Here is an 18,799-nt window from a genome sequence, read left to right as displayed (position 1 = left end):
CAGGACTCCAGTGCTCATAGTTTGTGGCCTAATGTGTGTGTTGTCAATAGTGCTTAACTGTGTCACTGAGGCTCTGCTAACCGGAACCTCAGGGCTTATGATCTCTCTGCTTTTAAATTTGTCACTATAGGCTACTGACTTCCTTTACCAATTTCAATTGGCACACTGGACCCCTCTTATAAGTCCCTAGTATATGGCTCAAGGTACCCAGTGCATTGGGGTTCCAGGAGATCCTTATGGGCTGCAGCATTTCTTTTGCCACCCATAGGGAGCTCAGACAAACCCTTTCACAGGACTGCCACTGCACACACTATTTCACAGCCATTTTCACTGCACTTAAGTAACTTATAAGTCACCTATATGTCTAACCTTCATTTACTGAAGGCAAGGTGCAAATTTACCAAGTGTGAGGGCACCCTTACACTAGCAAAGGTGCCCCACGCAGTCCAGGGCCAATTCCCCAGACTTTGTGAGTGCGGGGACGCCATTACACGCATGCACTACATATAGGTCAATACCTATATGTAGCTTCACAGTGGTAACCCCGAATATGGCCAAGTAATGTGTCTAAGATCATGGAATTCCCCCCCCCCCCCCCCCAATTCCAAGTCTGTAATTGGGAGCCAATTTCATGCATCCTGGGGGCTCCACCATGGATTCCCAGTGCTGCCAAACCAGCTCGCTTGCACTGCAGCTACAGCTGCTGCCACCTCACAGACAGGTTCTGCCATCCTGGTGTCTGAGCATCTCAGTCCCAGGAAGGCAGAACAAAGCATTTCCTTTGGGAGGAGGGTGTTACACCCTCTCCCCTTGGGAATAGGTGTTACAGGCTTGGGAGGGTAGTCTCCTCCAGCCTCTGGAAATGCTTTGAAGGGCGCAGATGGTGCCCTCTTTGCATAAGCCAGTCTACACCGGTTCAGGGACCCCCCGTCCCTGCTCTGGCACGAAACTGGACAAAGGAAAGAGGAGTGACCTCTCCCCTGTCCATCACCACCCCAGGGGTGGTGCCCAGAGCTCCTCCAGTGTGTCTCAGACTTCAGGCATTTTGTTTTCCAAGGTGTGGGGACACTCTGGAGGCCTCTGAGGGGCCAGTGCCAGCAGGTGACGTCAGAGACCCCTCCTGATAGGTCCATACCTGATAAGGTAGCCAATCTCCCTCTCAGGGCTATTTAGGGTCTCTCCTGTGTGTTTCTCTGTAGATTCTACTAGCAAGTTTCTAGCAGGAATCCTCTGCAACTACTACTTCATCCTCTGATCTCGGATCAACTGCGGACTGCTCCAGGAACCGCTTTAACAGCAACAAAGTATCCAGAAGGGCTACTTTTCCTCTGCAACTTCAGCTCCAGCCAGCAACTGCAACAGTTTCCACAGTGTGCATGCTCTGGGGACTCCATGTCTTCACCCTGCACAAGAAGGACCGAAGAAATCTCCAGTGGAGAGACGGAGTCACTTCCCTGCTCCAGCAGGCACCTTCTAAGACGATGACCGCTTCTCTTGGACTCCACTCCTGGGGACGAGCGTGCTCCTTCGAACACAGGTGGTGGACCCCTTCAACACGGACTGTCCTAAGGTCCTGCTGTCCAATTCTGGAGGAGGTAAGAGCTTGCGTTCCCAGTTTGCGACACTACCCCTGTGCACTGCGTCATCTTCATCTCCTGAGGCCTCTGTGCACTATTAGAAGAATCCTTCGTGCACAGCCTGGCCCAGGTCCCCAGCACGCTATCCTGCGACGCTCAACTCGCTGAGTTGTCCTCCAGTGGCGTGGGACCCTTTGCTGCAGTGCTGCAACAACCTCAATTTGCACCTTCTTTGTCCTGGTGTCCTGGGACCTCCGTGGGTGCTGCCTGGTCATCTGTGGGTTCCCTCCAGTGTTGTGAGCCCCCTCTGCCTCCTCAGTCCAAGTTGAGGCCCCCAGCTCCCTCCTGGGTCCAGGCAGCGCCACTTTGATGCAATCCGCGACAGTGCTTGAACCAAGGCTTGTTGGACGAATCCAGCGCCCAAACTCGCCTACATCCAACATCTCCACGTGGGACATCCATTGCACCATGCAGAAACCTGCAGCCATCTTCCCTTGGTGCATTTCTGCAGTCTTCTTTCAACCGGAAACTCCTCTTTTGCACCCTCTTCTAGGTTGGCAGGGGCTCTTGTCCTCCCTGGAATCTTCTGCAACTTCTGGACTTGATCTCCTCTCTTTACAGGTCCTCAGGTACAGGAATCCACCATTTGTTGCATGCAGTCTTGGTTGGTTCTTGCAATAACTATAATCACGACATGAAGTGTGTCCTAAAGAAACTTGCAGTACTTTACTCCTACTTTCCTGGGCTCTGGGGTGAGGTATTTTACTCACCCTTATGGTTTTCCTACTCTCCCAGTAATTCTCTACACACTACACTTGTCTAGGGGGGAATTCGTGATTCGCATTGCACTTTCTTAGTATATGGTTTGTGTTGCCACTAGACCTATTTTCCCCTATTGCATTATATAGCATTTCCTATTGTTTGCACTATTCTATGACTATTTACTTACCTTATTTTGGTGTCTAGTGTATATATTGTGCATAATACTTATCTCCAGAAGGAGCATTGCCTCTAAGATATTTTTGGCCTTGTGTCACTAAAATAAACTACCTTTATTTTTGTTAACACGGAGTACTGTCTTTACTTGTGTATAAGTACTGTGTGACTATAGTGGTATTGCAGGAGCGTTGCATGTCTCCTAGTTCAGCCTAAGCTGCTCTGCTATAGCTACCTCTATCAGCCTAAGCTGCTAGAACACTACTACATTTCACTAATAAGGGATAACTGGACCTGGTATAAGGTGTAAGTACCCAAAGTATCCACTACAAACCTAGCCAGCCTCCTACACACTCCTTCAAATGCCCCAGGCTACATCTATATCCGGAATTATGGAATTGATTCTTCTATAGCCTCACTTTACACAACATATCCTAATACTACTTTTATCTGTATCTTAAGCTGCAGCCAGGCAAGTTAATGATGTTGGTGCAATTGACAGAAGGCAGTGGGCGACCCAGCATCTGTATTTAGCAGTGCTCAGTATTGTGCTTTTATATCCACTGAAGCTTTACTTTGACCAGGAGTTGACAACTTATCCCGGCATTAAAAAAAAAAAAAAAAAAAAAAAAAAGGAAGGAGTGCACAGGCAGTCAGTAATTTCAAGCAAACAACAACTTCTGTTCAATTCTTTACAAAAATAAAATCCACCTAGCTACCATCTTTTATTACATTTTGGAAGAGACCTCTGCTTTTTCTTTAGTCTCAGCATACAGCTGGTTGGTGTGGCTGTTATATCCTGAACTCCCTGAGAATGTTAAAGGTCTTTGGGGTTCTGAAACAGCTAAGAAGACCTCTTGTGCTGGGACCGGATGTCCCCTGCATGGTGTGCAGGCATTTTCCCCTGCTCCGAGTGCCCAACTACGAACATCTGGTATCCTAGTTTTTGATTTTGGCCCTAGCCTCACCCTAATCTACGGTGGTGCGTAGAAGCCGGGGCCTGTCCATTGACATGAGCGAGGACCTGGATCCACCCTGTTGCCTTTCGGGACAATCAAGCATGCTCTCATTTTAATGACAGTAGACTACTGTCTCTGTCATGGGTTTAGCATGTAGGACAGTGATGGCAGGATACAGAGCTCTGTGAATTCATAGTTGTGACCAGACCTTTTTGACTGGGTCCCTTAAGTAAAGGCCAACTGGCACACTCATTGTAGGAAAGTACCCTCTTTTTTTGCATCTTACCCCCAATTTCTGCCTGATGTCAGTGTGTTTTGACTGTGTCACTGGGATCCTGCTAGCCAGGACCCCAGTGCTTATGGTTTGTGGCCTGCTTGTCAGTATGTTTCACTGCTTGTGAAAGTATGCTTGACAGTGTCACTGGAGTCCTGCTAACCAGGACCCCAGTGCTTATAATCTCTCTGTTTCCAAATTGATCACTACATACAGGTAACCCAGTATTTCACTCCAAATTGGCATACTGGTCACCCCTTAAAGTCCTTAGTATATGTAACTAGGTACCCAGGGCATTGGGGTTCCAAGGGATCTCTATGGGCTGCAGCATTACGTTTGCCACCCATAGGAAGCCCATGCAAAGGCTTCTGCAGGACTGCCATTGCAGCCTGCGTGAAATGGGGCATGCACCCTTTCACAGCAATTTTCACTGCACCAGGTCACTTATAAGTCACCTATATGTCAGGACTTCCAACCCTGAAGGCTGTGTGCAAAGTACCTGTGTGTGAGGGCAACCCTGCACTAGGATCATTTTCCCAGACATCATGAGTGCGGGGACACCATTTTATGCGTGCACTGGACCTAGGTCAATACCTATGTCCAGCTTCACAATGGTAACCCCGAATATGGCCATGTAAGGTGTCCAACAACTGGGAATTGTACCCCAATACTGATTCCAGTATTGGTTGCATAATCCCATACAATCTGGGGGCTCCACAGTGGACCCCCAGTACTGCCATATCAGACTTCCCGGTAGCCCCAGGTGCTGCCACCTCACAGAGAGGTGTTTGCCCTCCTGTTGATTGAGCAGCTCAAGCCCAGGAAGGCAGAACAACGCATTTCCTTTGGGAGAAGGGTATTACACCCTCTCCCTTTAGAAATAGGTGTTACAGGCATGGGAGGGGTAGCCTCCCAGTGCCTCTGGAAATGCTTTGAAGGGCACAGATAGTGCCATCTTTGCATAATCCAGTCTACACCGGTTCAGGGACCCCCAAGTCCCTGCTCTGGCGTGAAACTGGACAAGGGAAAGGAGAGTGACCCCTCCCCTGTCCATCACCACCCCAGGGGTGGTGCTCAGAGCTCCTTCAGAGTGTCCCTGGGTTTTGCAATCTTGGATTCCAAGGTGGTGGGGAACTCTCGGTGCAGCTGAGTGGCCAGTGCCAGCAGGTGACGTCACAACCCTCCCCTGATAGGTGCTTACGTGGTTAGGTGACCAATCCCCCTTTCAGGGCTATTTAGGGTATCTCCTCTGGGTGTTTCTTCAGATTCAGATTGCAAGACTCCAGCAGGAATCCTCTGCATCCTTTATTTCATCTTCTACCGACGGAACTGCAGCTGAACCCTCCAGGAACTCTACAAACTGCAACTAAGAAGCAAAGACGACTTCTGCAATGTTGTACCTTCAAGCTCCTGTAAGCAACTGCAACCGTTCCTAGGTCGTGCATCCTCCGAGCACTGTCTTTCTTAGCCTGCACCAGAAGAACCAAAGGAATCTCCTGTGGAGTGACAGAGTCACTTCCCTGCTTCAATAGGCACCTCTCTGCCGCAATGACCGCTGTCGTGGGTCCCCTCTCCAGACGATGAGCTGAATCCAGCAATATGGGTGGTGGACTATAGTGACTCCGACAGTCCCAGGGTCTAGCTGTTCAACTTCGGTGGAGGTAAGAGCTTGCCTCCCCATGCAAGACAGTAACCCCGTGCACCGCGTGACTTGCAGTTGCCAAGGCTTGTGTGAAAACTTCCAAGAAGTTCTTTGTGCATAGCACAGCTTAGATCCCCAGCATCCATCCTGCGATGCACAACTTCCTGAGTGGTTCTACGGCGGCATGGGAACCCTTTGTGTCTTGCTGTGTGGGCCTCCATTTGCACCTTACTTGTACCTGTGCTATGGGGCTCCTGTGCGTGCTGCCTGGTCTTTTGAGGGCTCTCCGAGTTGCAGAGAGCCCTCTCTGTCTCCCCCACCTGGGTAGAGGCCACCAGGTCCCTCCTGGTCCCGGGCAGTGCCATCTTCCGCTTACCGCGAGTTTTGCAGGTGCCAAAGCTTGCTGGCAGAATCCAGCGATTCAAACCAGACTGCAATCATCCATCCGGCGAGGGATATCTGCACCAACCCGGAACCCGCATCTGTCTTCTTGGGTGCATAACTGACTTGGTCTTATCACCGTTGGTTCTCCTTTTGCACCTTCATCCAGGTTAGCAGGGGCTCCTGTTCTCCCTGAACTCTTCAGTGCTCCTTGGAATGATCCCCTTCTTTCACAGGTCTTCAGGTCCAGGAATCAATTGTTGGTGTCTTGCAGTCTCTTCTGGTCCTTGCATAATTTTCTATCACAACGTCTTGTGTGTTTCAGGAAACTTACTATTATTTACTCTTGTTTTCCTGGTCTCTGGGGTGGGTTCTATTACTTACCTTTGGTGTTTTCTTACACTCCCAGAGCCCCTCTACACACTACACTTGCCTAGGTGGGAAACCGACTTTCCCATTCCACTATTTTAGTATATGGTTTGTGATCCCATTGCAACCTATTGTGATTTTCACTATTTGCACTGTTTTCTGACAGTGTACTTACCTGTTTTTGGATACTAGTGTATATATCTTATCTCCTAAGGGAGTAGTCTCTAAGGTATTTTTGGCATTTTTGTCACAAAATAAAGTACCTTTATTTCTGGTAACACTGAGTATTTTCTTTCATGTGTGTGAGTACTGTGTGACTACAGTGGTACTGCAAGAGCTCTGCATGTCTCATATTTCAGCCTTGGCTGTTTAGCTACAGCTACCCCTAAACAGCTTCTAGACACTGACTAGGTTTCACTAATAAGGGATAACTGAACCTGGTATAAGTACCTGTGGTACCCACTACAAACCAGACCAGCCTCCTACACTCGTGTATAGCCCTGCTTTTATGCGCTAACCCAGATCCTAGCACTGACATCCCATGTGTTTGCTGTGCATGTTTGTATGTATTGCCTGTGTGGTACATGGATTATTTGTCTGAGTGAGGCCTGTGGAATCATCTGGCCATTTCTGTGAACAAGATGGAATAGTGGTGGGGTGTGGGGTGGTTCCCAGACAATGGAGCATTCCTAAAGCTAGAGGAAGGAGCTTAGACACTGAAGTAGGGGACAGAGGAGACAAAGCTCCTTTAGAAACTCAATTAGGCCTTTTGCTTAAAGTAGTTGCTCATTAGTCTTCCTGTAGCACTGCCATTGTAACGGTCAAACGGTCAAACGTGGAACTGCAATCTCTGTTGTTAAAGGTGAAATAGACTCTTTAGGTAAGCTCATGCCTTTGTCTTTCACCTGATCAGTGTTCAGCAGAGCTTTGGACAGCCGGGTGCAGAAAGCTCATACCTCCTTTTGCCTTTGTTGTGAGTGCTCCAGGTTGGAGACTACCTGGATGAGAGAGTATCAATATACACAAAGGCTGGTTCTGCAGAACAGTCTGGAAAGGGCACTTAAAAAAAGAACCAAATCAAATTGTTCAGAAACTGCACCTACTGCAGGCTTATTTTCTGTGATCAAGAACTGTATATGTTATAGTCTCCACAGCCACATCCAGAAGTGCACCGGTGGCTACCTTTGGGCCACTTTCACTCCTGTCCACGTGGCTCCCTACCTACTACACATCATATGTGACCCCAAAGAGGGTCCAATGACTGCTGGGGGCCCCACCGACAGCCAGTACCTGTGTTTGACGAGGAACATCAGGCGGTGACTCCTGGTGTCAAACTCTGCCGCTGCCTACACAGACTGAACATTGCGCCAGCATGTTTCCTCGCAGAAGCAGGAGTGAGCAGAGATGTGTGTTGCAAGTTCCCCCACCGGCTGCAAAGAGAACATGGAGAACTCCCCTGTGGCAAGACAGTATCAAGGGAGCTGTACTGAACTAAGCACTATTACTGAACTGTGGTAAACTGCCACCAAGGGAGACGCTCTAATCACAGGGGAATCCTGCCGAAAACTCACAAAAGGAGGGACATCTGGGTAAAGGAAAGCGGTGGCCGGTACACCAAGGTGCAACAGCGCTAGCACAGATGCATTTTATTGTACCTGCTAATATTACCTGAATGGTTTTCCATTTTAAGTGTGTGTATTAAAGTATTTTCTTTTCTTAGCAAATCTCTTGTTTGGATAATCAGTTATTGCGCTGTTGAATTCTGAGTTTGAACACTCCCACACTACCTCCCTGAGCATCCTATGACTGCTCACCATCATTCAGTCAAGATCTGAAGGGGTTGTAATTGGTTATATTTGCAAACCAATAATAGGAAGAACCCTGGGACATCAAAGGGAAATGACCCGAGCGCCACTGCTGAAGCCCTATAGCACTGCTTGCCCTGAGCCCCACCCCCAAACAAGGTCTGACACGTAATGCTTCAGTGCACAATGCCCTGTCAGCGTGCTCTGCTTCCAGTATATATTGTACTCACAGCTACTAAATCTCATCCTTATCACTGAAAGTTTCCTTAAAAGGGGCGCTACGTAAGTGATAGGGGAAAATGTTCTAATCTCCCAATGAGTAGCTCCCATTAACAAAACTGCTAGTACTTCAGTGTCCTGTTGTGCTTTTGGAAGAGAGGGAGGGAGACAAGGCTTCCTTTAAAAGAGGTGGATGTGTGAAGTTGGAATCTACACAGCATATTAATGTGATAAAATTAAATTCAGTTCTCAACACAGGCATGGCAACCTGGATGCTACTAGGCATGGTGTAGCAACTTTGTCTCAGGGTTCTTATTGGATTGAGCATATTATTTAGCTTTATGGAAATTTTGTAAATGGGGGATTTCGTCTGACCAAAATTGTTAAAGATAATAGACAGATGCTACTAAACACCTCCTTTAAACTTCCGTTATCCTGGGACAGTTTATGGGTAGAAGTGTTTGTGATGGATGACTGAAGACCACACTCATTCTTATGGACAGCAAATAGTGGTACTGTGAGATAAAATTTCTAGAGCACCCACCTAATTTCTCTGTCATGGATTGAAGAGGAAAAGGAGATTTCCAAAATAATCCCATAACCTTCCAAAGACTGTTTTATTTCCTGTAGAGAACTCATCTGCTGTTCTTTTCCATTGTCCTACGGAAACACAATAAGCACCAACGTAAATTATGCTATTGCTCACAGATCAATGCAGTTAATAACTGTAGTTTTTTATTTTATAAAGAATCTACAGCAGAAGGAATAAACAGAATCAATTGTAAGATAAATATTTTTGTTGATAAACACATTTTATTTGGTTTTTGTAGGAAAGTACCATCTTTCTTAGCATGTTAACTCCAATTTCTGCCTGTTTGTCAGTATGTTTTGCCTGTCTCACTGAGAACCTGCTAGCCAGGACCACAGTGCACATAGTTTGTGGCCTATGTGTGTGCTGTCAGTATGCTTAACTGTGTCACTGAAGTTCTGCTAAAGAGAACTCCAGTGCTTATGCTCTCCCTACTTATCAAATTAGTCACTATAGTTTAGTGACTCCATATTCCAATTCTAACTGGCACACTGCCCCCCCCCCTTATAAGTCCCTAGTATATGGTACCTAGGTACCCAGGGCACTGGGGTTCCAGGAGATCCTTATGGGCTGCAACATTTCTTTTGCCACCCATAAGGAGCTCAGCCAAACCTTTCTTCAGGACTGCCACTGCAGCCTGAGTGAAATAGTGCACGCACTATTTCACAGCCATTTTCACTGCACTTAAGTAACTTATAAGTCAACTATATGTCTAACCTTCATTTACTGAAGGCTAGGTGCACAGTTAGTGTGTGTGAGGGCACCTTTGCAATAGCAAAAGTTGCCCCCATGTTGTCCAGGGCCAATTCCCCGGACTTAGCGAGTGCGGGGATACCATTACACATGTGCACTACATATATCAATACATATATGTAGCATCACAATGGTAACTCCGAATATGGACATGTGAGGTGTCTAAGATCATGGAATTGTCCCCCCATTCGACATCTGGTATTGGGGGACCAATCCCATGCACCCTGGGGGCCCCACCACGGAACCCCAGTACTGCCAAACCAGCTCTCTGAGGTTTCTACTGCAGCACCAGCTGCTGCCACCTCGCAGGCAGGTTTCTGCCCTCCTGGGGACTGAGCAGCTCAATCCCAGGAAGGCAGAACAACGTATTTGCTTTGGGAAGAGAGTATAACACCCTCTCCCTTTGGAAATAGGTGTAACAGGCTTGGGAGGGGTAGCCTCCCAGAGCCTCTGGAAATGCTTTGAAGGGCACAGATGGTGCCCTCCTTGCATAAGCCAGTCTACACTGGTTCAGGGACCCCCAGTCCTTGCTCTGGCAATAAACTGGAAAAAGGAAAGGGGAGGAACCACTCCCCTGTCCATCACCACCCCAGGGGTGAGGCCCAGAGCTCCTCCAGTGTGTCCCTGGCGTTAGCCATCTTGGATTCCAAGGTGTGGGGACACTCTGGAGACCTCAGAGTGGCCAGTGCCAGCACGTGATGTCAGAGACCCCTCCTGATAGGTGCATACCTGGGTAGGTAGCCAATCCCCCTCTCAGGGCTATTTAGGGCCTCTCCTCTGGGTGTTTCCTCAGATTTAGCTTGCAGGACTCCTCCAGGAAGCCTCTGCATCCTCTGCTTCAGCTTCTCTCCGTCGGATCAACCGCAGACTGCTCCAGGAACCGCTGTAACTGCAACAATGTATCCAGGACGACACCTGTGACCTGCAATTTCTGCTCCAGCCAGCATCCGCAACAGTTTCCAAGGTGTGCATGCTCTGAGGACTGCCTGTCTTCACCCTGCACTAGAAGAACCGAGGAATCTCCTGTGGATTGACATAGTCACTGTAGGAGGCTGGACTGGCTTGTAGTGAGTACCAAGGGGTACTTGCACCTTGCACCAGGCCCAGTTATCCCTTATTAGTGTATAGGGTGTCTAGCAGCTTAGGCTGATAGATAATGGTAGCTTAGCAGAGCATCTTAGGCTGAACTAGGAGACGTGTGAAGCTACTACAGTACCACTTAGTGTCATATGCACAATATCATAAGAAAACACAATACACAGTTATACTAAAAATAAAGGTACTTTATTTTTATGACAATATGCCAAAGTATCTTAGAGTGTACCCTCAGTGAGAGGATAGGAAATATACACAAGATATATATACACAATAGCAAAAATATGCAGTATAGTCTTAGAAAACAGTGCAAACCATGTATAGTTACAATAGGATGCAATGGGGAAACATAGGGATAGGGGCAACACAAACCATATACTCCAGAAGTGGAATGCGAACCACGAATGGACCCCAAACCTATGTGACCTTGTAGAGGGTCGCTGGGACTATTAGAAAATAGTGAGAGTTAGAAAAATAACCCTCCCCAAGACCCTGAAAAGTGAGTGCAAAGTGCACTAAAGTTCCCCTAAGGACAAAATAGTCGTGTTAGAGGGAGAATGCAAGGAAAACACAAATCAGCAATGCAACAACGATGGATTCCTGTCTGAAGGTACCTGTGGAACAAGGGTACCAAGTCCAAAAGTCACAAGCAGCTCGGAGATGGGCAGATGCCCAAGAAATGCCAGCGGTTGGTGCAAAGAAGCTCTTACTAGGCTGAAGAACTGTGAATACTGCAGGAACGACAAGGGCTAGAGACTTCCCCTTTGGAGGATGGATCCCGCACGCCTTGGAGAGTCGTGCAGAAGTGTTTTCCCGCCGGATGAACGCCAACAAGCCTTGCTACACGCAAATCGTGCGTTTGGCGTTTTTGGACGCTGCTGGGGCCCAGGAGGGACCAGAAGGTCGCAAATTGGACCTGCAGAGAGAGGGGACGTCGAGCAAGACAAAGAGCCCTCACTGAAGCAGGTAGCACCCGGAGAAGTGCCAGAAGCAGGCACTACGAGGATGCGTGAAACGGTGCTCGCCGAAGTTGCACAAAGGAGTCCCACGTCGCCGGAGACCAACTTAGAAAGTCGTGCAATGCAGGTTAGAGTGCCGTGGACCCAGGCTTGGCTGTGCACGAAGGATTTCCGCCGGAAGTGCACAGGGGCCGGAGTAGTTTGCAAAGTCGCGGTTCCCAGCAATGCAGCCCAGCGAGGTGAGGCAAGGACTTACCTCCACCAAACTTGGGCTGAAGAGTCACTGGACTGTGGGGGTCACTTGGACGGTGTCGCTGGATTCGAGGGACCTCGCTCGTCGTGCTGAGAGGAGACCCAAGGGACCGGAGATGCAGCTTTTTGGTGCCTGCGGTTGCAGGGGGAAGATTCCGTCGACCCACGGGAGATTTCTTCGGAGCTTCTGGTGCAGAGAGGAGGCAGACTACCCCCACAGCATGCACAAGCAGGAAAACAGTCGAGAAGGCGGCAGGATCAGCGTTACAGAGTTGCAGTAGTCGTCTTTGCTACTATGTTGCAGGTTTGCAGGCTTCCAGCGCGGTCAGCGGTCGATTCCTTATCAGAAGGTGAAGAGGGAGATGCAGAGGAACTCGGCTGAGCTCATGCATTCGTTATCTGAAGTTTCCCCAGAGACAGAGACCCTAAATAGCCAGAAAAGAGGGTTTGGCTACCTAGGAGAGAGGAAAGGCTACTAACACCTGAAGGAGCCTATCACAAGGAGTCTCTGACGTCACCTGGTGGCACTGGCCACTCAGAGCAGTCCAGTGTGCCAGCAGCACCTCTGTTTCCAAGATGGCAGAGGTCTGGAGCACACTGGAGGAGCTCTGGACACCTCCCAGGGGAGGTGCAGGTCAGGGGAGTGGTCACTCCCCTTTCCTTTGTCCAGTTTCGCGCCAGAGCAGGGGCTAAGGGGTCCCTGAACCGGTGTAGACTGGCTTATGCAGAATTGGGCACATCTGTGCCCAACAAAGCATTTCCAGAGGCTGGGGGAGGCTACTCCTCCCCTGCCTTCACACCATTTTCCAAAGGGAGAGGGTGTCACACCCTCTCTCAGAGGAAGTTCTTTGTTCTGCCATCCTGGGCCAGGCCTGGCTGGACCCCAGGAGGGCAGCTGCCTGTCTGTGGGGTTGGCAGCAGCAGCAGCTGCAGTGAAACCCCAGGAAGGGCAGTCTGGCAGTACCAGGGTCTGGGCTACAGACCACTGGGATCATGGAATTGTACCAACAATGCCAGGATGGCATAGAGGGGGCAATTCCATGATCATAGACATGTTACATGGCCATATTCGGAGTTACCATGGTGAAGCTACATATAGGTAGTGACCTATATGTAGTGCACGCGTGTAATGGTGTCCCCGCACTCACAAAGTTCAGTGAATTGGCTCTGAACAATGTGGGGGCACCTTGGCTAGTGCCAGGGTGCCCTCACACTAAGTAACTTTGCACCTAACCTTTACCAGGTAAAGGTTAGACATATAGGTGACTTATAAGTTACTTAAGTGCAGTGTAAAATGGCTGTGAAATAACGTGGACGTTATTTCACTCAGGCTGCAGTGGCAGGCCTGTGTAAGAATTGTCAGAGCTCCCTATGGGTGGCAAAAGAAATGCTGCAGCCCATAGGGATCTCCTGGAACCCCAATACCCTTGGTACCTCAGTACCATATACTAGGGAATTATAAGGGTGTTCCAGTAAGCCAATGTAAATTGGTAAAAATGGTCACTAGCCTGTTAGTGACAATTTGAAAGTAATGAGAGAGCATAACCACTGAGGTTCTGGTTAGCAGAGCCTCAGTGAGACAGTTAGGCACCACACAGGGAACATATACATGCACACCTATGAGCACTGGGGCCCTGTGTGACAGGGTCCCAGTGACACATACATATAGGCCACAAACCTATGAGCACTGGGGTCCTGACCAGCAGGATCCCAGTGACACATAACAAACATACTGAAACCATAGTGTTTTCACTATGAGCACTGAGGCCTGGCTATCAGGATCCCAGTGAGACAGTGAAAACAGTGACAAACACCCTGACATACACTCACAAACAGGCCAAAAGTGGGGGTAACAAGGCTAGAAAGAGGCTACCTTCTCACACAACCCCCCCCCAAACGAAGGACAATAAGGCTAACCTTGGCCAGTTGAGACTTTATTGTCTAAGTGGTGATAAGTAGAGAGTAGCTCTGCAATAGACTGGTTACTCCCTTTATCATCCACTATATGGTTACTTCCCTGTGGGGATGTAAACCACCCTGTTTGAAGTTTTTTAGCTAAGCAACAATGTGAAGATGTATTTTCAGAGTTTCTATCAGTAAGTTTTAGTTTAGAGCAGTGGGAATTGCCCACTGAACCTATTTGTAGTGATGGAAATGCCAGACAGGGATGCTGTCTCAGAAAAGCCATAGCTGGGCAAAAACTTTGTCCATATGGCTGGAAGAGAGAACAGGGATGCTGTTTCTCTTGGGTTGGAGCAGGGCAGGGATGCTGTCCTATCAGCTCCACACTAGGGCAGGGATGCTGTCCTAAGTGTTGCGAGGCAGTGCAGAGTTTCTGCACTAAAGTTTCTCTGGGAGGGTTGGAGGGATGCTCCATGTTAACTAAAATGGTGCTCTTTTTCTCACCAATGTTAGTTATCCCACAGAGAGGTACTTCCACCTCAGGGAGTCCAGCTTTGCCAGCTGATGATTCCCTTGGAACAGGTGCCACCCCAGGAGAGGTTTCTCCCACCACAGGAATAGTATCCTGAATGGTAGGGTGGTTAGGGGATACTGTGATACCCTTTTTACCTGTTGATGGAGAGGGATCCTGAGTTTTCAGGCCTTCTCTCCTTTGCTTTTTCATTTCACTTGAAATGAGAGGGAACAATTCCTCAGGGATGCCCAGCATGGCTGCATGGGCATAAAAGTCTACATCAGCCCAACCTGAGGCCTCTAGGTCATTACCTAAGAGACAGTCTACAGGTAAGCTAGGTGATACCACCACCTGCTTAGGGCCAGTAACTCCACCCCAACTAAACTGAATTATAGCTAAGGGAAGAAACTTAGTGGAGTTATGGACATCAATAATCTTATACTGTTGTCCAATGATGTGTTGTTCAGGAGGCACTAGGTTTTCAGTCACCAAAGTGAAACTGGCACCTGTGTCCCTGTAGGCCAAGGCCTCAACACCATTTATTGAAACTGTCTGCCTGTACTTATCCATTGTAAGGGGACAAGCAGCCAGTGTGGCAAGGCCAATGCCACTAGGTGTGACAGAAACTGTCTTGGGACTGATGACATCAGTTTTCACTATGGACCCATAAGTGAACCCAACTACACCCTTTGCTTGACTGTTGCCAGCAGTCCCACCACTAGTACCACTACTGCTAGGGGCACTAGAGCTTGATGTATTAGTGGTGGTAGGCTCAGGGGGTTTACCTGGACAGGACTTATCCCCTGGCCTATGGCCTCTGTTTTTACACACAAAGCACCAAGGCTTTTTAATGTGTGCAGGTTGGGAAGAAGAGGAAGAATTTGTTTTATCCCCACCCTCTGAAGAGTGTTTAAGATTTGAAGTGGGATCTTTGGTTTTACCCTTATCCCCATGCTTATCTTGAGATTTTTCAAAATCTTTCTTCTTATTGCCATCTTTGTCACCCCCTGTATGAACTTTTCTGTTCACCCTTGTTCTGACCCATTTGTCTGCCTTCTTTCCCAATTCTTGGGGAGAGGTCAGATCAGAGTCTACCAGGTACTGGTGCAACAAATCAGACACACAATTATTAAGTATATGCTCTCTCAGGATTGTGTTATACAGGCTTTCATAATCAGTAACTTTACTGCCATGTAACCACCCCTCCAAGGCCTTCACTGAATGGTCAATGAAATCAACCCAGTCTTGTGAAGACTCCTTTTTGGTCTCTCTGAACTTTATCCTGTACTGTTCAGTGGTTAAGCCATAACCATCCAGGAGTGCATTCTTAAGAACTTGGAAATTGTTAGCATCATTTTCTTTTACAGTAAGGAGCCTATCCCTACCTTTTCCAGTAAATGATAGCCATAGGATAGCAGCCCACTGCTTTTGAGGGACATCCTGTACAGCACAGGCCCTCTCAAGTGCAGCAAACCACTTGTTAATGTCATCCCCCTCCTTGTAAGGGGGAACTATCTTATGCAGATTCCTGGAATCATGCTCTTTTGCAGGATGACTATGGGGAATACTGCTGCTACCACCATGGGTATCTAAACCCATTTTCTGTCTTTCCCTCTCTATTTCTAAAGACTGTCTATCCAAATCCAGCTGTTGCTTCTTGAGCTTCAGTCTGGTTTGTTCCACTCTCAATCTATTGAGCTCCCTTTCTAACAATCTGTCATCAGGGTGGGTGGGAGGGACATTTCTAGATACAGAGGTATGATGGGAATGAACAGAAGGAGACCTGTCCCTTACCAAGGGCACCCTAACAGCTTGGCTACCAGCATAATGTGAGAGCACATCATCAGTATGATGTGATTCAACCTCTGTACCAACTATGCTAGACTGTCTAGTAATGGGCAGGCTGAGAAGTTTCTTTCCTGAACCTTTTCCTGGGGGAGTCCCTGGATCAGATTGAGAACCATTAGCTACTTTTTCTACAGATTGGGCACTTATGGCCTTATCCTGTACTCTAAGCATATTAATTAACAGTTCTAAGGAAGGATTCTTCCCTACACTCAAACCTCTCTCTATGCAGAGACTCCTTGCTCCTTTCCAGCTAAGGTGATCATATGCAAGTTTGGACAGTTCAACTTTTTGGCCTGTGCCAGACATTTTTAGAGAGAGTTAAAGTGATAGACAAAGAGAAAAAAGTTTTCAGAACTTTTTGGAAAGACAGAAAAAAACTTTTTAAACTTTTAAGAACTTTTTGAAAGTTTAGAAGTACTTTTCAGCACTTAGAAAAGAGTGAAAAGAGGAAATGCAAAACTTTTTGGCTATGTGTATATACACTGACCTTGTTTTGTATATTTTTCTCTTATGAAAAGTACAATGACAAGAGTGGTAAGTAGTCTCAAAGCACTTATCCCACCGCTGCACAACCAATGTAGGAGGCTGGACTGGCTTGTAGTGAGTACCAAGGGGTACTTGCACCTTGCACCAGGCCCAGTTATCCCTTATTAGTGTATAGGGTGTCTAGCAGCTTAGGCTGATAGATAATGGATAGCTTTGCAGAGCATCTTAGGCTGAACTAGGAGACTTGTGAAGCTACTACAGTACCACTTAGTGTCATATGCACAATATCATAAGAAAACACAATACACAGTTATACTAAAAATAAAGGTACTTTATTTTTATGACAATATGCCAAAGTATCTTAGAGTGTACCCTCAGTGAGAGGATAGGAAATATACACAAGATATATATACACAATAGCAAAAATATGCAGTATAGTCTTAGAAAACAGTGCAAACCATGTATAGTTACAATAGGATGCAATGGGGAAACATAGGGATAGGGGCAACACAAACCATATACTCCAGAAGTGGAATGCGAACCACGAATGGACCCCAAACCTATGTGACCTTGTAGAGGGTCGCTGGGACTATTAGAAAATAGTGAGAGTTAGAAAAATAACCCTCCCCAAGACCCTGAAAAGTGAGTGCAAAGTGCACTAAAGTTCCCCTAAGGACAAAATAGTCGTGTTAGAGGGAGAATGCAAGGAAAACACAAATCAGCAATGCAACAACGATGGATTCCTGTCTGAAGGTACCTGTGGAACAAGGGGACCAAGTCCAAAAGTCACAAGCAGCTCGGAGATGGGCAGATGCCCAAGAAATGCCAGCGGTTGGTGCAAAGAAGCTCTTACTAGGCTGAAGAACTGTGAATACTGCAGGAACGACAAGGGCTAGAGACTTCCCCTTTGGAGGATGGATCCCGCACGCCTTGGAGAGTCGTGCAGAAGTGTTTTCCCGCCGGATGAACGCCAACAAGCCTTGCTACACGCAAATCGTGCGTTTGGCGTTTTTGGACGCTGCTGGGGCCCAGGAGGGACCAGAAGGTCGCAAATTGGACCTGCAGAGAGAGGGGACGTCGAGCAAGACAAAGAGCCCTCACTGAAGCAGGTAGCACCCGGAGAAGTGCCAGAAGCAGGCACTACGAGGATGCGTGAAACGGTGCTCGCCGAAGTTGCACAAAGGAGTCCCACGTCGCCGGAGACCAACTTAGAAAGTCGTGCAATGCAGGTTAGAGTGCCGTGGACCCAGGCTTGGCTGTGCACGAAGGATTTCCGCCGGAAGTGCACAGGGGCCGGAGTAGTTTGCAAAGTCGCGGTTCCCAGCAATGCAGCCCAGCGAGGTGAGGCAAGGACTTACCTCCACCAAACTTGGGCTGAAGAGTCACTGGACTGTGGGGGTCACTTGGACGGTGTCGCTGGATTCGAGGGACCTCGCTCGTCGTGCTGAGAGGAGACCCAAGGGACCGGAGATGCAGCTTTTTGGTGCCTGCGGTTGCAGGGGGAAGATTCCGTCGACCCACGGGAGATTTCTTCAGAGCTTCTGGTGCAGAGAGGAGGCAGACTACCCCCACAGCATGCACAAGCAGGAAAACAGTCGAGAAGGCGGCAGGATCAGCGTTACAGAGTTGCAGTAGTCGTCTTTGCTACTATGTTGCAGGTTTGCAGGCTTCCAGCGCGGTCAGCGGTCGATTCCTTATCAGAAGGTGAAGAGGGAGATGCAGAGGAACTCGGCTGAGCTCATGCATTCGTTATCTGAAGTTTCCCCAGAGACAGAGACCCTAAATAGCCAGAAAAGAGGGTTTGGCTACCTAGGAGAGAGGAAAGGCTACTAACACCTGAAGGAGCCTATCACAAGGAGTCTCTGACGTCACCTGGTGGCACTGGCCACTCAGAGCAGTCCAGTGTGCCAGCAGCACCTCTGTTTCCAAGATGGCAGAGGTCTGGAGCACACTGGAGGAGCTCTGGACACCTCCCAGGGGAGGTGCAGGTCAGGGGAGTGGTCACTCCCCTTTCCTTTGTCCAGTTTCGCGCCAGAGCAGGGGCTAAGGGGTCCCTGAACCGGTGTAGACTGGCTTATGCAGAATTGGGCACATCTGTGCCCAACAAAGCATTTCCAGAGGCTGGGGGAGGCTACTCCTCCCCTGCCTTCACACCATTTTCCAAAGGGAGAGGGTGTCACACCCTCTCTCAGAGGAAGTTCTTTGTTCTGCCATCCTGGGCCAGGCCTGGCTGGACCCC

General features: G+C 48.3%; 1 protein-coding gene across 1 annotated transcript in view; it reads right to left on the bottom strand.

Moving 5' to 3' along the window:
- The window catches only part of MITD1 (microtubule interacting and trafficking domain containing 1), a 110,728-nt gene that overhangs the window by 15,390 nt on the left and 76,539 nt on the right, over positions 1-18,799 (bottom strand). Inside the window, exon 5 of the mRNA XM_069204381.1 lies at positions 8,707-8,822. Coding sequence (XP_069060482.1) covers positions 8,707-8,822 — 116 coding nt within the window. The remainder of the gene's footprint in view (positions 1-8,706; positions 8,823-18,799) is intronic.

The sequence above is a fragment of the Pleurodeles waltl genome, chromosome 8 (assembly GCF_031143425.1).
Source record: "Pleurodeles waltl isolate 20211129_DDA chromosome 8, aPleWal1.hap1.20221129, whole genome shotgun sequence".
NCBI classification, from domain to species: domain Eukaryota; kingdom Metazoa; phylum Chordata; class Amphibia; order Caudata; family Salamandridae; genus Pleurodeles; species Pleurodeles waltl.
Note: the sequence above shows the minus strand (reverse complement) of the source record. Positions and strands in the feature narration are given on the sequence as shown.